Source organism: Lampetra fluviatilis, chromosome 4 (assembly GCF_964198595.1).
Source record: "Lampetra fluviatilis chromosome 4, kcLamFluv1.1, whole genome shotgun sequence".
Classification (NCBI taxonomy): domain Eukaryota; kingdom Metazoa; phylum Chordata; class Hyperoartia; order Petromyzontiformes; family Petromyzontidae; genus Lampetra; species Lampetra fluviatilis.
Window position 1 is genome coordinate 13,060,994 of NC_136278.1, and position 23,500 is coordinate 13,084,493.

The window sequence follows — 23,500 nt, forward strand, 5'->3', positions numbered from 1 at the left end:
TGTACAGAAGTATGTGTGCCGCGTGTAAGTTCTTGGAACATGGTTTTGTGGTACTCATTGCAGCATGGGTAGATGGCTATCGTTTGGGTACACCTTTAACCCTGCTGTTTGTAGTTTCCACCACGTACATGTCTGGGTGTATGGTTGTACGTGTGGATGTGGAGTGATGTGTGTGATACGTGCGCCCATTTGGTGGCATGGTCTGGGGAAGCGTTCAAATTCAAGACTTGAGTCGAACGACAGTTGGTGTCCAATCTGGAGCCACGATGGGCGAACGAATCGTTTGGTTCGAGTTTTGAGTGCTCGGATTGAATGATCATTTTAATCGGCTGGAAACCGTTGAACAAAGGCAACCGAAGCGGTCAGACACACCACACGTTTCGCCCCAATCAAATGACCCCACAAACCATCGTCACGCGAATTCCGGTCATCCTCGCAGCAGCAGCGGATTTTGGCTCGGCCATCAAACAAAGACGGTCACCGCATCGCCGTGCGCTTTCAGAGGCGCTTCCGCGGCCGTCTGGAACGCTCTTCCTTCCAATAGTAAGAAGCCACTGGGAACTATGGACTTTTATATCTATATTTAAAACTAATTTCTTTAGAACTGCTTTTTGTGTTTAATTTAGTTGTCCTTCCCCCGCACCTCTGGCTAGCACGGTTGGCTACGCACTGTGAGAAAGAAGTTGAACGTACCGCGAATACTTAGTTGTGGAACGTAGCTTGGGTGACTCAGGTCAGAGGTCACAGAGCACTGAGCTGGCAATCCTGGGCTCAAGTCCAGGTCAGCCAGCCAGCTGCCTGTGCTTCCATCGGGTTCTCGAGTGCGGTGGTGAGTTCCATGGTCTCTGACCAAGTCAACAATTTCTCTGGACAAAAAGACAATGGACACTGTAAACGCACTTTGCCACTGCTCTGCGAGAGTTCCAGGTATGAAAGATTTGTCTCGCTGAGAGCAAAGCGCAATGTGGATATAATCAGGTTGTGGCTGGGGTGGCGGGAAAGATTGTAAAATGACAAAAAACAACATTGCAGCGCGAATAGCGTCCATGTCATTGGGAATTAACGTAACCTGCATTGGCACTTATCTCCCTCGCCACTGCCCCTGCCAGCTCCCGTCAACTCGTCTGGACGTCTGTGAAAAATAGCTTTATAGCTTGTCGTATTCCTCCAGGATAAATACATACAGTATTCTGATTATTTCTGGATTAGGGATACACCGCAATATTGTTGCATCTCCAAACTTTATTTTTTATTAATATGCACGAAATGTGCTGATTCTGCACACAGAACACACGCAAAAAATGTGTACACATAACACGCGTACAGAAACAATGCAATGTTGGCTACGTAAAATGTTCAACATACATATGTCATACACTGATATATAAAAAAATGCACTGTCTAAGTCGCACACAAATTCATTTACATATACTTTATTGTTTAACCAAAATTACTTAATCTACAAACTGTTTTATTGTTCCAGATTAAGGGCCACTGAGCTTTTCGCTCTTTTTCAGAAGCGACTTGGCCACAAATGATAACTCAACGAAGCGGCTTATCACGTGGAAATGGAGAGCAGCAGCTCAATACTCTAAACGGGTGATGTTGATTCTGAATGTGGAGAAAAATCCGCGCGACCACGGGGGAGAGAGAGATACGCAAACTTCAAATATTCAATAGGCGTCAGGGTCGGGAGTGAACTCACGACCTCCTGCATCCTCGACGAGGTAGTTCACATCTCGCCTGTAAACACATTGAGACTTCTCTTATTCGCAAATATTGCTACTATCGGCGGGGTTGACTTTTTCTCTCATTCAAGAAAAATGATTACTACTAAGGCGAGTCTTGTGGTAACGTTGCTGTTCCCGCAGGGAGAAGGGTTATAACATGGGACCTTTTTTCTAGTATCAAAGTGTAGTGACTAACTCGGAGACGATCAGACTTGGAGGCACTTCTTTATTTAACGCGCACCATCGGGGTTAACACTTTTAAAATTTAGTCCGTCTATTATCGGCGACGCCGCTTAGTTGGTAGGCTGTCTGACTGGCAGCGCCTCGAGATGGTAAAGACGAAGACGTCGAGAAGAACAGTGACGATGTAAATCGGCAGCACGACAGTTATCCAACTACGAACAACAGCCCCGAGGTCCCTCTTATACTGTCAGCGTGGCCTCGCTTCGCCCCGGCCACGGCCCCTTTCTGGAACCTACTAGCGGGTTCCTGGTGGGCCCCTTCTGTGACCTTTCCCCTAGATCCCCCTCTCGTGTATATCCTGGCCTGCTGATGTCAGAACTGCCGTACGCCGCAGATCCCTTTTCTGCCAGCGGCCATCACTATGCCACTACAAAAGTATGAAAAAAATAAGAATAGGTTTTATCCTTTCTGGCAATAAAACAGGTGTTAGGATATTCAAGCACCAAATAGAAACCCTTTGCAAGGAATCAAGTTCTAATTAATCACACGTATGTGTGGTGAACATGCAAACAAAACATGCTCTGATAATTATTTATGTATTGTCTTTAAACTGATTGGTCTACACCACCAGTGTTATTTCCATCTCCAGCTGTGGGGGGAAGGCACAGCTGCAACATCTCTGCTACGTTGCGGACACTGTCCGAGAAGTAAGTGGCATCCAACTTGTACCGACTCACGGATGATTGTCGGCAATACACTGCACATTTGTATGGTAAATGTGTAATGACAATAGAGCCTGCATGCGGTGTGAGGGGACTAGTGGCCACGGGAGGTAATGACAGAAAATTCCTAGTGGCCATGGGAGGTAATGACAGGGGTGTCGGTTGTGAGTGCGAAGGGACTGGTGGCTATGGGAATGTTCGAGAAGGGAGCGTGGTCAGGAGACGGAAGAGGACGGTGGAGTCTGCCGGTGGAGCGAGCGTCCAGAGTCCGTGAGAATGATCGAGAAGAGGGGTGTGGCCTCGGTTGATATATACGTGTCTTCAATAAAGTGCCATTTCAAGATAAGTGTGTCAAGTCATTATAAATGTATCTGATTCATGATTTTCCATGGATAAGGCATACCTGTCAACCCCTACTCAGTGCCTACCTTATTACAGACCAATTCAGACCTTATTGGTCACCCCGTGCCCTTATAAATCTCAACGATCATCCTACAAAGTCCCATCACAAGGGAGAAACACAAACAAATAGACAAACATTGTTTGCCCATATTGAAATGGCTGTACGCCATATGGACCTGAACACCCAATTTCCCTGTACAAGAATATGGGGTAAACCGTATGGGTTGACAGCTGTGATGAGGGGATATAATCAACTCCACGTCTCCTTCCATGTTCCTTCTCATCTCGTCCACTTGGTTCCCCATCCTGTTTCTCTCTACCCCTCCTCCCCATGGCTCACCTCGTGTTCGGTCTTTCTCCCTCCTTGCACCCCACCACTGGAACGAACTTCCCCTGCACATGAAGCAGTCCCCCTCCTTAACCTCCTTCCGTTCATCTCTTAAAGCCTCACCTCTCTTCCATTGTCCATTCTCTTCCTCATCCCTCCCCTCGCCCCTCCACTTCTTTACATCCCTCCCCTACCCTGTCGTGACCACCCTATATTGCTGCCACTCATGCATCAGCCCTTGCACACGCCCCTGCCATCTAAATCATTACTTTACTGTACCGTTTTTATTTTGAAACCAATGTTAGTTAAGCGCCTTGAGCAAAGGCGCTCTTTAAATATAAATTAAGATAAGATCGTAATGTGGATACTGTATAGCTATGCGGATCGGGTGCACGGCCCCAGCATTTCCACCTGGTGAAGAGACGATGCCGTTGGTGGGACATGTCCATCTGCCAGTCGTTGCTGACGATTGTGGAACAGACTGGGAGCACAACAACATTGATTTCCACCCACCACCGAACCCCTCCGATGAGCACGTTTGGTACGTGCGGTGCGAACGAAGTTCAAATATACCCACGCGCAAGGTACGTAACCATGAAGCAGCTGTCACCGTGACCGCGCCAAACACAAGCGAGGGGCTCGCCGTATAATCATCAAAATCCACGTCTCACGAATAGAGGGGACAGCCTGGGGTTGGTGTTAGTTGGGATTGATAGGGAAGTTGCAAAGAGGACTGCTCTGCCGCGTGCGGAGCACCTATCTGTATTCTGGCGCTGCTGTGCAAGCCGAGAGGATTGTCACAATCGCTCGATCGCCCCTCCGAGGTGTTCAGATGCGGTTCCAGGAAATGTCAACTCCACGTCTGGTTTTATGAGGTTCCAAATCTTGACACAGGGACGCTGGCCTCCCCCCTCCATGTCACATAGTGGTTACTTTTGAATAACTGGGACAGTGGCAAAAATATTCCCATTGGGATCCTTTGGCGAATTAACACGGCTACTTTCACCATGGCCAACTTCAAAATCATTTCCCTTGTCCTTCGGGGAATGGGGAGTAAGGATACTGAACGATTTGAACGGGATATTTATTTAGTGCAAATGAACTGTCGCCCTGGCAAGATATGAAGTTGAGGGACAAGGTAACCAAAGTTTGTACATGGCCTTATGAACATGGGGCGGCAGGCTAGCACGGTGCTAACGCTCATGCCCAACAGCAAGAAGGGCCTGGGCTCGATTCCCAAATCGGGCTCCTTTCTGTGTGGAGTTTGTACGTTCTCCCCCTTATTCTGCACGGGTTTCCTCCGGATTCTCCAGTTTCCTCTCATAGCTAAAAAAACACAATGTAACTTGTATTGACCAAACATTATTGGCAAATTACTTAATTTGGATCACACCATTGCAATATGGAAATCTATTTTTAAAACGTGGCAAGGACCCTTTTGAAAGAGAGTATTGAGACTCGGTAATCCTTTCCTGGGTAAACATGCATAATAAAATAAAATAATAAGTATGACACATACTTATGATAACGTGTATTGGGTTAAATTGTGTTAACGTAAATGTGTCGTCCACCCACGTCCACCCAACATAGCCAATTTGTAAGAATTGCCAATTGGATAGGCTTCTATCTAGTTATGTAGAACTTCTTTCGCACTGTACGTGGCCAATCGTGTTAATTGGAGTCACGCGATAACACTTACTAATTGGCTGTGTTGGCTGGACTTCGGTGTACGAGACATTAACATTGACGCAATCTCCCCCAAATTTTTTTTTTAAATATTGGTCGTGAAAGCCTACATGTGTAGTAGGTTCAAGGAGGCTTGGACGACGTAGTCGGAGGCACACTTATTTATTGAACGTTCCACAATATACAGGCCAAGATATACAACACTCGAAGGGGTATCGGCCCCTTCACCCGCCTAACAGGGAGATCCCACAATCTCTATCCCGGCTAGCCTACTCCCAGGTCCTCCACTACAGGGCTAGGGGAGGCTAGCTGACCCAGCTCTGGTCAAGCTGGGATTACGGCACCCTGAGTCCCCAGACCGGCTCTTATAAGAACATCGGCTCTGGGCTCTCGGGGCCACGCCACTGGCTTGCCCTGGTCGGTCCTTAGAAGGACAGCGATCCAGGGGAGACCCAGGGCCTCTCTAGCCGGTCTTCTTTCTTCGCTGGTTTAAGCTAAACAATGAACCCCGAGCCCACCGGCTCACCGCCTTATATAGCAACTCCCCCACCGAGGGGTGGGGCCGTGGGGGATCACAGCGCCGTTTTAGCCCCCCAGGCTAAACGGTGCGGACGTGGATGTAAGCATCCTTACGCGTGCGGGCATAACCACCCCTGGTGTGTTTGTTCGCCCTCCCGTAACACCTCTACACATGTTAAATTAAATGTCGGCAGTAAGGTTAATGATGGAAGGGGTTGTGAGGATGTGGAGACAAGCACAGTCTGCTCTCCTATGACGCGATAGTTGCGTTCCTGAAGAACACCGCATTATGGAAAAATCGCGTTATAATAAATAATATATAATAGAGGGTAAAGCACAGTCTGTGGTAACGCGTGAGATGCGTACGCAGGCCGAACAAAGACTGAGGAGCGTGGGTAGCATCTAGAAGCATCCAGCAGCATCCCACTGTCTTGTGTGATGATGATGCTTCGCCGAGGCAGCAGTACGACCGCTTCTTCCAATAATAATTGTTTTTTTACCCTTTTATCTGGAAACAAAACTGACACCTTTTTTTACAAGGAATCATGTTTGCATTGACCACAATACGTGCAGTCGGAATGCAAACAAAAAACACAACTCTGATAATGTATGCACTGTCCTTGAAATTGATTTGTCCACACCCGAGACAGCTTGCTTTATGCATTCCGACTGCAGGTATTGTGGTCAATGCAAACATGATATCTTGTAAAAAAAAAGGTGTCAGTTTTGTTGTACGATAAAAGGGTAAAAAAACAATTATCATATTTTGCTACTGGCAAATGAGGTTCCAATGGTGCTTCTTCCTACTCGCGCGACGTAGTTCCGTTCGCTCAATCGCGTTATATCAAATTCGCGTTATGAACACAACGCAGCGTTATGGGACAACATACTGTACAGTATTGCATTTCAAGGGTAGGTTGTTTATCGCTGGCTACATAAACCACAGTGGGGGTTTACACTGAAAAGAAACAGCAATACGTGGATTGGAAAAACACCAAAACTATGTAGTTTAAAGACATTATTTTGGCTTAAAGCGGAAGTCGAGCCTGGGCAAGCCACAGCGTGAGACGGGGATGATGTGCTGGTGGGGAAAGTAACAAGCGAGTAGCAGCCTAAGGAGGAAACGTGCCCAAGGGGCCATCTGCCGCGGAAATGAAGTGATTATATCGGCTTGTGTTGTGCAGCTGCTGGGCGTGGATTGCTACATTACAAGGCTGTCCAGGGATTGAAAAGGCTTTTGTGGGTTGAGTAGTTACGCAAAAATCTGTCAAAACTTGACCCCTCCCCCTTCCCTGTACGCACGCGGACTTTTTACACCCCCCCCCCCGAATCCTATATAACGGCCGATATTGAATCCACACAGAAACGATCAAGGATTAATAATATTAACGTGTTTAAGCAAACAGATAGTCCACCGCCGGCTGCATTAAAGAATTAAGTTGCGTACCCTGGCCATTTATTTTGCTGAGCTGCGTGATAGCTGCAGTCAGGGGTCACGGTGGCACATGAGTGACACCTCTCCCACAGTCCCACTTCTCCCGGTAGAACTTGACTGACAGCTGAAGACACTGAACTGTGGCTCATTTGAAGGCCAATGTAGACAAATTATTATCGAGGCTTCACCCCCCCCCCGTTTCCTATGCGTACGTACATTGTCAGTAGACCCCCCCGCAAGCGCACGCATTTGGGTTAACTCCCCCCTCCATGCGTACGTACTAAATGGATGGCCCCTTGCTCATTTTTTATATGGGAGAGTGAGGAATTGAGACCCATTTTCCCTTCCATACGGATTTTTTAAAAGCGACAGAAAGAAGGACAATAACTAGATCCAGAATACAATGAATCTTAACAATAATAGAAATTTACTATCTATGCTTTGATTCGTTATGCGCTATTGACACGCTATGCACAAGGACGCGAACCGACTGTGGCGGATAACAATTTCTTAACAACGCAGCACAACCAACTCCTCAAACCTCTTGGGCGATCGATTGCAAGGAGTGGTGGTAGTAGCATCAACATTACCCATCGTGACCTCTGCGCTCCGAGCTGACCTACGTTACTTCCTCTGCTTACGATTCCAGCATCAATTTCCGCTGACTAATAATGTGATGGCTCTATTAGTTGTTTGTAGCACCTGTTTTTTTCCCAATGCATATGTGGTGGGTATAAATGGAGACTCAGGCGTGTATTCACGCTACCACAAAGGGGCAGCTGCCCGTTTACCAGTTACGCCAAGGCGGTAACCCACCGGGCGAGCTACCCTAACACACACCCCGCTGCTATCCCTCCTTGGGTCCCACTCGGGTCCAGGGCCCCGGGATAGCTCCTCTTCAGACGTGGACGCGGCTTCTTCCGCAGCAACAACACCCCCGTCCCAACAGGGGACCCCCTTTTTAAATAATTTATATTAAGTTCGCTTGCTTGCTTACGACCGTGCAAATCTTTCGGTCGTTTTTTAACCCACTTCCCGTGATCCAATCCAGCTGACATTTTCCACACAGACTCGTTGTGCGTGACAATTAATGTTTGTGAAATTTTCCCCCCAAAATTTTACACTTTTTAGGACAAAAATATTATATTTAATTACCAATAGCTTAATAGTGCAATGCAATCATCTGACCCATAGGTGGCAGCCATCTCAAGCCAGAGGACGAGAGGACTCTAGCCGCCACGCATATAAAGGATTTATAGTGAAAAACTTTGTTTTTACGGGTTATAGTTGTTATCCCCCATGCTCGGTTTGCTCTGCCCTCAACCCCGCCCTCTTCCGGGGCCCCCAGTAGGGATCCCCATTTGGGCAGCACGTGGTCCCCTCAGCCCCCTTCGGGGAGGTAGTCCTCGGGTAGGACCCCCTTGCCCCCTTTCCTCTGGGGCTGGTACTGCATCCACCCCCAGCCTTGGCAGTACGTTTCGTGACGCACCTTAGGCAAGCAGGCCCCGCATCCAGGGACATGCGACCATGTCGCTACACATACATTTCCTCTCAGTTACTTACAGTGTTTAAGTATTTATGGACAAAGCACCCGGAAAACACCTGACCCTGTCATACCTCAAGCTAAACGGGGTTAGGAGATGTTAACTACCTCGCCTGGTATACAGGAGGTCGTGGGTTCTATCCCGACCCTGACGCCCCCTTAGGCCTCGGCAAGGTAAGGTAAAAGGTAAAAACAACGAGCCCACCTTTACCCTACCTTTTACCTTACCACAATACAATCATTCTACCCTACCTTTTACCCTTACCCCATACAAATTACCCGATTACAGGGTAATTACTGGGGTACTACACATGAAAAAGATTTATAATGGTAAATGCTAGGTAGAGCGCTGTATTAATATAGAATACTCTCGATTCCAATTTTACACGCTTGTTGTTGTCGTTGTTGTCGTTGTATCCTCAAATCTTGTAACTCAATTTTAACTCACTTCCCAATGTGGTATCGACTGCAAACTTGGTATACTATGTCATACTCATGACAATACTATATTCTATCATAAAAAATAAATATTTTTAAACATTATTTTTTATATGTTATGTTTCGGCTTGGGTCTAATTGTCCACGGTGAACTGACATTGGCTGTGAATGGCCACGGTCCCTTACGTTATGGCAAGCTTCGGGGCCACTTCCTAGAGTTGTGGAGTTCTGCCATTACTCATACATTTCATAAAAGCGTGTTTAAAAAAAAGTTTTTAAAAATATTACTTATTAAATGGAAGCCACGGACTGCGCCACGGAGCTTTTAGCAGTAAACAAGGTACCGTATTTACCGGGTAATACTTCGCGCTACCTTTACCCTCCCGGGTAATTCTTCCGAGCTACCTTTACCCTACCCTTTACCTTACCTCTTGGCATGTCGACACCTTTACCCGGTAAAAAGGGTAAATTACCTTACCTTGCCGAGGCCTACGCCGCCTGTATATTTGGAGTTTGTGTGTCTCTCTCCCCGTGGTCGCATTGATTTTTATCCGGGTCCTCCGGTTTTCCACTCACCATTTAGAATCACACGTTTAGAGTATTCGGCTGCGATACATTTCCACATGATAAGCCAATTCGCTGAGCTATCATTTGTGGCCAATTCGCTTCTGAAAAATAGTTATATAGCTCAATGGGTCTTACCTGGTTAAATTTGAAGGTTTTTTAGGATAAGTGCTCGTGTGGGTGACTGTGTATGAAACATGTGCAGTGGGTGATATGGGTAGTCGAGGGCGGTGCAGTCAAATACATGTTGTCCTATACTCCCTGGACCTACACCAGCCCAGTGACCAGCGCGGTGAAGTATGGTCAAATAACCCTCCCTGCCTGCACAGCAAGGGGAGGTCCTCATCCAGCAGTAGATCGACGACACATGGCCTGTACATATTCGTGTACGGGTTACAAAAGTTGCATATACAATTAGAATTAAGGATTACGTTTTCCCGTTTTAATCAAGTCGACACCATTGCTCATATCGTGCCATGAAAGAAGCAGTGGAGTAAAGTTTGTCAACGGAGCGGCGATATGATTTGCCAAAACAAGATTGTTTCATGGTTTAAGCCATTAGCTGAGTGTTGGCTGCAATACTGTACGAGGTTGAATCCAGCTCAAATTGTGTGGCCAACGTGAACGAGATTCGGTCGTGAAAAGCCACTTCCGTCTCTGTGCAGACCAGTTGCCGTTATCTCAATGTTACTGCATTTCCGTCTGCAGGTCAAAAAAAAACCACCCACCCATCCCCTTCTAAGAACCACCCAGTGGCACTGCGTCGTGTGTTGGCCAGCCAGAGCTTATGGGGCTTGCCAATTCGATGCCGCAACCTCTGCGCGTTCTCGTTTAATGGGAAATATCACCAGCGTGTTGGGAAGTGGACTTTGTTGAGACCGAGCGAAAACGACATTCGTCAAAGCCCAAAGCAGGTCGGTGATGTTTGTGACGTTGGCGAGAACGAATGGGATCGTTTATTGTGAAAGTGCGTCTCAAACGTGTCATGTCCGCGGCTGTAAATTCGTACGTAATTGTTAATTCGTAATTATGTATATGGGAATGTATTTTCAATTAAATTTTTTAAATTTAATAATCTCAATTTCGTGGATGGATTTAGAGTGCGGTTTGAGTTCAAAAGAGAGTTGTTATTTTGACCAGTGGCGTTTTACATGGATTGTCTGAGAAAAATCGAAATTATGAAAAGATTATATGGTTCCTTTCGATACGGTAATTATAATAGGGCAGTCATGTAAAACAGTTGGATGTGCAATTGCTGCTCTCTGGCTCTTCAAGCACACATAAATGACATAAATAATAGTCATACCAATCTAGTTGTGTTACCATAGTACTTTTCATATACATTTATGGGACTCATCTCATGCAGCTGACAATGTTCAGAAAATAAAATCGGAAAGCAGCCAGGGCCTGATCTGATGGTCCAACTCATCCCCACTTGAAACACAAAACGCAATCTCCGGTATCATGTGTTGAAGATACTTAAGTTGTAAATCGTAGAATGTTTTTTGGATAGTTTAACAGCCGTACAGTAGGTTGTGTTTTACTCTGAATGGACACGTCTATCTCCTTCATCACGGGCTTTATTTTATATTCGGCCATTGGGCTAACGTTTAAAAATATTAAACAGTTTGTGCTTTTCTTTAAAGGCTGTTGAGCACTTTTGGTTGATTTATATAAGATTTCCACAGTAGCATTACTTACAAATGTAGGTATGTATGTTGAACTCCTTTCGCACCATACGTAGCCAACCATGCTAATCGGAGGTGCGGATATAAATCATACCAGAACAAAGAGATTCAAAACAGTCATGTAACGAACAAGCAGACATTAACACAGTTTACACGTGATGTACAATATACACAATATATGGTAGTATATAAAGTTGTGTGTCGAGTAAGCCCCTGGTTACTCAGGGTAATAGGTACTGTACACATTATTATTGTGTTGGGAAACTTGGTTTATACAACTTAATTTACAGTCACAGTGACTGGGGTGCTGCTACAAGATCATAGGGCATCCATTCAATGGAGAACACAGATATTTGGATATTCTATTCCTCCCGTTTGCCCTCTCTTTTTCTCAAATATTCATTGTTGTGGACTTTGCGCGGTTAAGTCACACGCGAAGGTAAAATGGAAGTGTCACGTTTATATTTTGAAGCGTGTTCATTAATTTGTATGTGAAAAAGATGGAGGTCAGCTATGGGGAAAAAAACAAAATCAGTCATGTAACATTAAAGTTCAGTAATTTTGACAAAGAGAGAGTGACATTTGGATTATGTCAAGTGCTGATTACATCAACTTTTGGTGCAGCAAAATTTCTATTTCGCAAGTGAAGCATTTGTACTTCTGGAAATCGTCGTCATCAGTCTGAAATTTCCCCAACTTGCTGCGCCTGCTTAAGGCTATTCAGACACCGTGGGGAAATCTACGTTTTCCCAGCTGCAGAAAAAAAACACCGCACATTTTAAATAGAAGTTTGGTGTGCGCCAGCTTGTCGCGCTCATTCTTATTCCTGGCCACCCCCTGTGTGTGTGTGTTCATCGGGGAGAGTCTGAGATGCAGCAGTCGTAGTGGTAGATTTGTAAGCATGACCAATGAACATTTAGTTTGATGGGAGGTTGAGTAAGAAGGTCGTGTTTTTCTGGAATGCAGTCAGCGAGACGGGTGGCGTGGCATTGAATAGTCGTTTCAACAATATGAGTAAAAGTAACGGCAAAATGGATTTAGAAGTCGGTGATAAAAACATTAACATTTTCCGAAAGGCGAATGGGAGGCAAGAGAAGAGCCTGAGGATAGGCATGATATCCGTGTGAGGGTCTGATTGAGAAGAGTATCTCGCTGCGTCGGATGACGTTTGACCATTGCGTTTGCAACAATTGTCATATATCGAGATGAAAAGTATGGAAGAGTTTCAAGGGAGGGGGAATATAAATTTTGACAGATGACGACTTTGCCACATCTCAATATTTCTCATTTGTTCACAAATATATTTGTTTAATGCATGGGGCAAACTTCTGCAGCAGTTTATCACTAATGTCCTGCACCTCCGACTAGCACGGTTGGCTACATACGGTGCGAAAGAAGTGCAAGTGGGGGGGGGGGGGCTAGCGATCACGTTTCAGAACATTTAGCGTACACTATTAAGATTCTGGGTTAGAGTACAGAGGTTTGTTATTTGACCAGTCTCTCAAGTGTAACAAGTTGATGGTCTCACCTCAGTCCCCCCACCCCCTAACCGTGTGAAACATCGGATAGCATTTTGGATTTCACTTCAACATTTGGTGGCACACGGCTGTAATCCGGCGCTGTGTAGGCGAGGGTTGGTGACTCACACAAACGTTGAGAAACGTCCGTGGGCGACGAGGTGCCATAGCTTGCCAAGAGAAGGCGGTGCAGCAAATTGAGCACTAATATCATATGTTCCTTCTGCATGGGATACAGTGTTGCCCCCTCGCACTTGTGGGGTTTCTCTTGAGTGCTCCGGTTTATATTATATATTCACAAATTGTCTGAAGATATCATAACATATATGGAGGACTGCAGAGCTTGGGAAATTGTTGGCGCCAGCTCACCGCCTACTGTAGCTGTATTCCAGCAAGTCCGTGGATCATCAGCAGTTGCGAAATAGAATGTGCATGAATGATGCAAAATCAAACGAAATAATTATTTTTCCAGCAGGGAGGAGCGAAATGAGATTTTATCGCTGTAAGATGAGCATTCTTTACGGGGCAAGAGGAGCTCACCATCGCTAGTTTGTAATTTACCAGATTAATTATTTTGACCAAAAAGCAGATTGGTTTCTATGATCAGATGGTCATATACTCATTCAATCATGTGATCAGAATTAAAATTACATTAGTCAGTAATTCAAACAGTAATATCTGGATTGGATTTTGACTTAAAGCGTTCGTGACTGTAGGAATTCATACTCTTTGGGTCTTTCGATAAAGTTATGTAGATAGAAAAAAAATCACAACGTTTCGATGTGTTGAGATCGAAACGTCGTGATTTTTATTTTTCTATCTACGTGACTTTACCGAAAGACCCAAAGAGTATGGATTGGATTTTGTTTCGTATATTATTGTTAACGTGTATATATAGCACAGGAAGTATTTGACACATTATTCACTATGCCTGATAGCTTAATGCGCAAAGTTATGGTATAATAATTAATATAAATGTATAAAATGAATATTCCAAGTATTCCAATTGACTTTAGCAGATACGTAAATACTGTTATTAATTACGTGCCTTATTGAAGCGTAATGCCCAATGGTATAATAAGTCAAAATTACATTGCAAAATGTTGTTAGGAAGGTTACTAGGAAATATAATTTAGAAAAACGGGGTAATAAGTGAGGAAAATTAAAAGTAAAAAAGAAAATGTTAGGTGTGTATCACCTTTATGATGTCGATATTGTGTAATCTTTTTTTAGAACTGCTTTTTGCGTTTAGTTGGTTGTCCGTCCCCCACACCTCCGATTAGCACGCAAGGTGCGAAAAAAGTTCAACATATATACGTACATACGTGCGGGACTTCCAGATGCCACGGCAAGTTTCATGTTTTCCTGAAGATTAATATGTCGAAACAAATTATTATGAAGAATTTTTAAATGATTTATTTTGTATTGGAACCAATGGAGGCTGGAGAAACCACGATTTGATTTGCAAATAAACTACATTTTCCTATTAAGTATTTGCATCTATTAAGTTGCAGGAGTCAGCGTTTACTTCACAATTCTATTATTTTAAAAAAAAATTATTACCTCCAAAATATTCATCTCAATTGTGCTCATGAAAAATTATATCGCTCGACAAAGAATCGATTCAGCATTATCGGAGCTGTTCATCTCCCGTTTGTGAGAGAACGGTTCACGGAAATAGATATCCTGTCACTATATTTGAAACCCCGAGTGACCTCTTATCCACACGTTCGATGCATGGCAGTTAAACATATATTGTAAATCCTTAGCTGGAATTTAGTCAAATTAAGTCCAGGACCTATTGTAAAATAATGTTACGTGCAGTCGTTGGTGACCAAATTTGAGGCCATCACCTCGCTAGAACTTGAGAACCTGCTTTAACCATGGAGAGTTTTCCAAATTCGAACCCAGGTGCTCGGCAGTGTTAGCTCAGCGCTCTGCCACGTGAGTCACATGGCCGCCCCAAATCAATGGTATCGTTCATGGAACATTCTTTAGTATTAGTCGTTACAGAGACTAAAGGACGCACACAAAAAAACCCCACCACTCAACATTCTATCACAATACTGTCTAGTTCTATGGTGACGCATGCCTGTGACCCAGCTCTTTGGAGTCAAGGTTTGGTGGGATCGTGGCGATATTTTTGAAGCTCTCAACTTCCACTGTAGGTAGGGCTGTGGCTGGGAGATGGCAATGTAGCAAGTGGTGTTCACGAACCCGTCTGGACAGAGCGTTGCGTATTGTCAACTGTGGGCCAGTTTCCTCACACGTGAAAACACACCCAGTACTGGAATTGACCAAACTTCACATTGCAAAACCCTCCTAATGAAAGCGTCTGGAGACTCGGTGAAGCATAACGGATTAATGGGACTTTCACTCCGTTGTGTGGACTATATACACATGCTGCGGATAATGGTCGCCCCGACTTTAATTTAAGAGCATGAAGAATGTACAATGCCTGCATGTTCTCTATGAAGCAAGCACCCACGGAGCAATGCAACAATTGAATCAATAATTGTTTGGCAAAACGTGTAATTGTAATAGTGACGTACCATGGTGCATCACAAACGGACAGGGCAGGCCAATGCGCTCATCTTGTCTGCAGTGATGAATGTAAAACGTACCTCCACCTGCATCTGTGGAGCAATCCAAATAAAAAATGTTAAATTTCGATTTAAAGCGTTCGTGACTGCAGGGATTCATCTTCTTGGTTCTTTCGGTAAAGTCACGTAGAAGGAAAGTAATCAAATAATAAAAATAAAACATAATAAGACGCTGTCGCCTCGACAGACCTGGTTTTCACCTGAGGACGGCTGCTTGCGTTGTGGCCGAAACGTCGTGAGAATTATTTTATTATGTTTTATTTTTATTATTTTATTACTTCCCTTCTACGTGAATTTACCGAAAGAACCAAGAAGATAAAAAATATTTTTAGATCATCCACAATGTTGAATTTCAGCACGTTCAGCGTGCTGCTGCCCGGGATATGTCGGTGTGTATGTATCATCCCGACCCACGTTCAGAGTGCTGCTCCTAGATTGTTCAGTACGAGGTTGAAACTTCGTTCATGAAAACATCGTAAATAAGTAATATTTAAAAATACATTTTTTTTAAACACGCTTTAATGAAATGTACGAGTAATGGCAGAACTCCACGACTCCAGGAAGTGGCCGCAAAGCTTGCCATAACGTACGGGACCGTGGTGATTTACAGCCAACGTCCGTTTGGACGTGAACAATTAGACCCAAGCCGAAACATAACATATAAAAATAATGTTTAAAATTATATTTTTTTTTATGATAGAATATAGTATTGTCATCAGTATGACATAAGTACACCAAGTTTGCAGTCGATACCACATTGGGAAGTGGGTTAAAATTGAGTTACAAGATTTGAGGATACGACAACAACAGAGAGAGTGAGTTAAATAAAAGCGTGTAAAAGAGATAAAGCTCGTCTTCAGTGATGCCGTCATGAGGATGAATCGTGACGGTCACGGCACAGTTCAAGCATCTTTTGGAAACACGTGCGCGCGTGTATGTACGTGCGTGTGTGTCCGTGCGTGCTGAACGCCACGTGTGTGTCGGTGCGTGCTGAACGCCACGTGCGTGTGGAGCGGTGAGTCACGCAGCTGTCAGCGCGCTGTGCTTCTAACTTTCCCGGTCACGGCCAACACCGGTGACGATTATAATCGTCATAATTAAAGATGATTATCTGAACCGGTCCTGGGTCTCCCCTAGGTCGACTCAGCCCCAAACGAGTACCTTGTGTGGTGCGTCAACATCGCCACTGGGGAGATAAAGGCGGTCGGGCGTGGTGCTGCCCAACAACCCTCTCGTGTACTGTGCCGGACGTCATAGGTGCTCACTAATAGCACTTGCCCCAACGGTCTGTAAAGTAGGGGGGGGAATGTTGCGTAGGCATGAGGATGTGTGGGTGTAAATGTGTCTCTGAATATTGTGTAGTTATCGGGATGTGTGGTTGTAAATGTGTCTCTGAATGTTGTGTAGGCATCGGGCTGTGTGGGTGTGAATGTGTCTCTGAATATTGTGTAGGCATCGGGATGTGTGGGTGTAAATGTGTCTCTGAATGTTGTGTAGGCATCGGGATGTGTGGGTGTAAATGTGTCTCTGAATATTGTGTAGGCATCGGAATGTGTGGGTGTAAATGTGTCTCTGAATATTGTGTAGGCATCGGGATGTGTGGGTGTAAATGTGTCTCTGAATATTGTGTAGGCATCGGGATGTGTGGGTGTAAATGTGTCTCTGAATATTGTGTAGGCATCGGGATGTGTGGGTGTAAATGTGTCTCTGAATATTGTGTAGGCATCGGAATGTGTGGGTGTAAATGTGTCTCTGAATATTGTGTAGGCATCGGAATGTGTGGGTGTAAATGTATCTCTGAATATTGTTTAGGCATCGGGCTGTATGGGTGTAAATGTGTCTCTGAATACTGTGTAGGCATCGGGATGTGTGGGTGTAAATGTGTCTCTGAATATTGTGTAGGCATCGGGATGTGTGGGTGTAAATGTATCTCTGAATATTGTGTAGGCATCGGGCTGTATGGGTGTAAATGTGTCTCTGAATACTGTGTAGGCATCGGGATGTGTGGGTGTAAATGTGTCTCTGAATATTGTGTAGGCATCGGATGTGTGGGTGTAAATGTGTCTCTGAATATTGTGTAGATATCGGGATGTGTGGGTGTAAATATGTCTCTAAATATTGTGTAGATATCGGGATGTGTGGGTGTAAATGTGTCTGAATATTGTGTAGGCATCAGGATGTGTGGGTGTAAATGTATCTCTGAATATTGTTTAGGCATCGGAATGTGTGGGTGTAAATGTATCTCTGAACATTGTGTAGGCATCAGGATGTGTGGGTGTAAATGTGTCTCTGAATATTGTGTAGGCATCGGAATGTGTGGGTGTAAATGTATCTCTGAATATTGTTTAGGCATCGGGCTGTATGGGTGTAAATGTGTCTCTGAATACTGTGTAGGCATTGGGCTGTGTGGGTGTAAATGTGTCTTTGAATACTGTGTAGGCATCGGGATGTGTGGGTATAAATGTGTCTCTGAATGTTGTGTAGACATCGGAATGTGTGGGTGTAAATGTATCTCTGAATATTGTTTAGGCATCGGGATGTGTGGGTATAAATGTGTCTCTGAATGTTGTGTAGACATCGGAATGTGTGGGTATAAATGTGTCTCTGAATACTGTGTAGGCATCGGGATGTGTGGGTGTAAATGTGTCTCTGAATGTTGTGTAGATATCGGGATGTGTGGATGTAAATGTGTCTCTGAATACTGTTTAGGCATCGGGCTGTGTGGGTGTAAATGTGTCTCTGAATGTTGTGTAGGCATCAGGATGTGTGGGTGTAAATGTGTCTCTGAATACTGTGTAGGCATTGGGCTGTGTGGGTGTAAATGTGTCTCTGAATGTTGTGTAGGCATTGGGATGTGTGGGTGTAAATGTGTCTCTGAATGTTGTGTAGGCATCAGGATGTGTGGGTGTAAATGTGTCTCTGAATACTGTGTAGGCATCGGGATGTGTGGGTGTAAATGTGTCTCTGAATATTGTGTAGGCATCGGGATGTGTGGGTGTAAATGTGTCTCTGAATGTTGTGTAGGCATCAGGATGTGTGGGTGTAAATGTGTCTCTGAATACTGTGTAGGCATCGGGATGTGTGGGTGTAAATGTGTCTCTGAATACTGTGTAGGCATCAGGATGTGTGGGTGTAAATGTGTCTCTGAATACTGTGTAGGCATTGGGCTGTGTGGGTGTAAATGTGTCTCTGAATGTTGTGTAGGCATCGGGATGTGTGGGTGTAAATGTGTCTCTGAATATTGTGTAGGCATCAGGATGTGTGGGTGTAAATGTGTCTCTGAATATTGTGTAGGCATCGGGATGTGTGGGTGTAAATGTGTCTCTGAATGTTGTGTAGGCATCGGGATGTGTGGGTGTAAATGTGTCTTTGAATACTGTGTAGGCATCGGGATGTGTGGGTGTAAATGTGTCTCTGAATATTGTGTAGGCATCGGGATGTGTGGGTGTAGTTGTGTCTCTGAATGTTGTGTAGGCATCGGGATGTGTGGTTGTAAATGTGTCTCTGAATACTGTGTAGGCATCGGGATGTGTGGGTGTAAATGTGTCTTTGAATGTTGTGTAGGCATCGGGATGTGTGGGTGTAAACGTGTCTCTGAATGTTGTGTAGGCATCGGGATGTGTGGGTGTCAATGTGCTTTGAATATTGTGTAGATATCGGGATGTGTGGGTGTAAATGTGTCTCTGAATGTTGTGTAGGCATCAGGATGTGTGGGTGTAAATGTGTCTCTGAATATTGTGTAGGCATCGGATGTGTGGGTGTAAATGTGTCTCTGAATATTGTGTAGATATCGGGATGTGTGGGTGTAAATGTGTCTCTGAATATTGTGTAGGCATCAGGATGTGTGGGTGTAAATGTGTCTCTGAATATTGTGTAGATATCGGGATGTGTGGGTGTAAATGTGTCTCTGAATACTGTGTAGGCATCGGGATGTGTGGGTGTAAATGTGTCTCTGAATACTGTGTAGGCATCGGGATGTGTGGGTGTAAATGTGTCTCTGAATATTGTGTAGGCATCAGGATGTGTGGGTGTAAATGTGTCTCTGAATACTGTGTAGGCATCGGGATGTGTGGGTGTAAATGTGTCTTTGAATGTTGTGTAGGCATCGGAATGTGTGGGTGTAAATGTGTCTCTGAGTATTGTGTAGATATCGGGATGTGTGGGTGTAAATGTGTCTCTGAATATTGTGTAGATATCGGGATGTGTGGGTGTAAATGTGTCTTTGAATGTTGTGTAGGCATCGGGATGTGTGGGTGTAAACGTGTCTCTGAATGTTGTGTAGGCATCGGGATGTGTGGGTGCCAATGTGCTTTGAATACTGTGTAGGCATCGGGATGTGTGGGTGTAAATGTGTCTCTGAATACTGTGTAGGCATCGGGATGTGTGGGTGTAAATGTGTCTCTGAATATTGTGTAGGCATCGGATGTGTGGGTGTAAATGTGTCTCTGAATATTGTGTAGATATCGGGATGTGTGGGTGTAAATGTGTCTCTGAATATTGTGTAGGCATCGGGATGTGTGGGTGTAAATGTGTCTCTGAATACTGTGTAGGCATCGGGATGTGTGGGTGTAAATGTGTCTCTGAATATTGTGTAGATATCGGGATGTGTGGGTGTAAATATGTCTCTGAATATTGTGTAGATATCGGGATGTGTGGGTGTAAATTTGTCTCTGAATATTGTGTAGGCATCAGGATGTGTGGGTGTAAATGTGTCTCTGAATACTGTGTAGGCATCGGGATTTGTGGGTGTAAATGTGTCTTTGAATGTTGTGTAGGCATCGGAATGTGTGGGTGTAAATGTGTCTCTGAGTATTGTGTAGGCATCGGGATGTGTGGGTGTAAATGTGTCTCTGAATACTGTGTAGGCATCGGGATGTGTGGGTGTAAATGTGTCTCTGAATATTGTGTAGGCATCGGATGTGTGGGTGTAAATGTGTCTCTGAATATTGTGTAGATATCGGGATGTGTGGGTGTAAATATGTCTCTGAATATTGTGGAGATATCGGGATGTGTGGGTGTAAATGTGTCATCCCTAACCACGGGCATTGTGGGTGGCCAGGACATCGTGGCACCACGACCCTGGTGGACTCCCCACGACCCATCTCTGCCATGGGACTGGCTGCTGTTGCAGCAGAGGAAACATGGGTTCTAAGCATTGGCACAATAATGGGGGTTGTGTAAAGTTTCCATTTCGGAAATCTTCAGCCACAATACATTCCATCCAGGGTTGGGGTTGAATCATTGATGATTATCAAGTAAACAAATACAGTATGACTGTACCAGATTTTACAGTTCTTTACATTGAATGTGTCTGCAATGCTTCGGTTCAGTATTTGTTGCTTTAATAATGCGAGTACGATCCAACAGGCTGTCATTAAATGTGTAGTGTTTTTATTTCACGCAGACAACTTCTTCTTTTTCTTCTGTGTCACTTTTTATTGAACAGAACTCCATGCGTTCGACGCCCCCCGCAACTCCATCGTGATTCTCCCGCATATGCTCCTCGCCAGCATCGCTCCGCTCTCTCTTTCTCAGCCTCTCCACTGCTAGCCTGCTCTCTATCTCTCACTCTCATAGCCTCTCTACTGCTAGCCTGCCTGCCACGCTTCGCTCGCTCCGCTGCTGGCCTACCACTACACACTAGTAGCTTCCCACCGTACACTCTGCTAGCCTACCTATTACTTTACACATGGGTAGCTTCTCCACTGCTAGCCTCTCACTATATCTTCTGCTAGCTTCTCTACTGCTAGCATTTCTACCCTCGCCTCTCAAACCTCGCCCTTGCCTTCAGTGGGGGTTAAGCAATCACCGCTGGAGAGGGCGAGGTGTGGAGAGCGGGGCCTTGGACTTCTCTTGTCTTTCCTCTTGTCTTCACTCCGACCAACTCAACTCCCTCTCTCCCATGCTCTCGTTTATATCCCCCTCCTTATTAACTCCTCATTAATTAAGCAGGCGACCTCCCGTCCCCCCCCTCGTGGCTTTCGCCGCTATCGCCTCAATCTCCCGCCAACCTGGCGCCTGTTCCGCGCCTGCATTTGCAGCCAGCAAATCACTGCTATGCATCTTAATTGGCAGCCTGCATTTGCAGCCAGCCAATCACTGCTATGCATCTGAATTAGCTGCCTCCTTTCAGTTGCTTTCTCTCCACACTTGTTCGCCCCGATGCGACCTCACTGTCCGTAACTCGCACATGCGTGCACACCGCTTGCAAACCCCCACATGTTACTCCACTACACATGTGTAGTGAGTTCAACTGAGTCGCAGACGTGCTTCTTGGAGGCAACACATTTATTAAAACCAACACACAGGGTACTACCCCTTAACAAGATGACAACCTATGGTGGTGGATCACCAGGTTAACTGCACTAATTAGTCCAGAGGTGGGACAAAGTCATTGTTATGCAAGTCCAAGTCGAGTCGCAAGTCATCAAATTCATGACTCGAGTCTGACTCGAGTCCAAGTCACATGACTCGAGTCCACATCTCATAGGTGGGACAAAGTCATTGTTATGCAAGTCCAAGTCGAGTCGCAAGTCATCAAATTCATGACTCGAGTCTGACTCGAGTCCAAGTCACATGACTCGAGTCCACACCTCTGCTAATTACACTGGAACTAGATACGACGGACCAGACCCTAGCTTAGGACATAGAACGTAGATTCTTCAGGATGAACAACAGCAGCCAGTCCCTCTTAGGGACCCGGCTTATATCATCTGTGGCAGGGCTGGCTCCGCCCTTAGCCACGACCACCTTCTTGAACCCTCGAGCAGGATCTCGACCCTGACACGTGACCACCCCTAGCCCCCACCTGGGGGCACTGTGTAGACTTTACCGGTCACATGTCTTCTTGGGTCAACCAGAGTGCCATGGCCTATAGTAACCCCATTCCCTTGGCCAACACCCTGATACCCCATCCTGTAGGGGTCGGCACTGCACGCCGAGCGTGGTGCCATCCAGCGCTGTCAGTCAGCGCTCACCGATCCCCTTTAGGGCCGGTACTGCACCCACATATACGTGGTGCCTGCATTGTCAATACATCGCACGCCGTGCCTCTCTAGAGCCGGCATTACACAGTGACATCCGCAATGTCACTACACATGCATAGACACTGCACCTCCTTGTTGTGTGACGCATTTGAGCTGAGCCATCTATGCAAGCAGACAATCAGGGTTAGTATCGCTGCAATCATCAATATCCCCAGATGAAGAAGTTTGGCGGGGGTGTTAATGTGGTGGTGCCGAGTGTGGTGGGTGAGATGGTTACAGGGCCTGACTCAAACACGAATGGTCATGAGTTCACATCGTAGATGGAGTCTAACTGGCTCATCACTTTTTATGAGTACCTTTTTGTAGATTCGATGTATGTGTATACATGTTGAACTTCTTTCGCATGGTACGTAGCCAACCGTGCTCATCGGAGGTGCGATAACAATGGTTGTTCTACGCGTTAAATACCCCCGGCCAGAGGCACGATAAAAATCCACCGTTGGGAGCAGAGCCACTGTTTTTGTGTCATCCACTAACCGTATGCATGTGTATGTTTAACTTCTTTCACACCGTACGTAGTCAACCTTGCTGGCTTGGTTGAACAAGGAAGCATTTTCACTCTTCAATTCTTGTGAGGGAGAATGAGGCTTTGGAGGACTAATAAGGGCCCATAATATAAGGTTTTTGGTTAGATCACATAAATATACAGTTTTTTTTTGGGTTAGAGCACGTAAATCTATTATGGATGATATTGGTCATGAAAGCCTACGTGTTGAACTGACTAATAAGGGTGTCACTGCATGAGGTGGCTAATTGTGGAAAGCCGAGAAGAGTCGTAAACTTAGAATTTGTAACCCGCACAGTTTTCGTTCACGCTCAAGAGAGTGATTCAGAGGTGAGGTAAACCACAGACAAGTGGGAAGGCAGCCACACCCGGTCTACAATCAGATGTCAGTTCAACTCTATTAATGAGTATTTATGCACGTGGGAGGAAACCAGAGTACCTGTGGAAACCTACGCATGTGCAGGGGGGTGGCGCTCATTCCACGTATGGATGGAAATGTAATCGACTTGTTGTTCGGTCATACAGTGCCTGACAAGCCCAGAGTGGAGCTTCACAAATTTGTGTCATCCACAAACCATCGCCTTCAATGGT

The 23,500-nt window shown here is 45.2% G+C and overlaps 1 protein-coding gene across 1 annotated transcript in view; it reads left to right on the forward strand.

Annotated features, from left to right (window-relative positions):
- Positions 1-4,534: 4,534 nt before the first annotated feature.
- Positions 4,535-23,500, forward strand: part of SH3BP2 (SH3 domain binding protein 2) — a 44,246-nt gene continuing 25,280 nt past the window's right edge. Inside the window, exon 1 of the mRNA XM_078855189.1 lies at positions 4,535-4,620. Coding sequence (XP_078711315.1) covers positions 4,535-4,620 — 86 coding nt within the window. The remainder of the gene's footprint in view (positions 4,621-23,500) is intronic.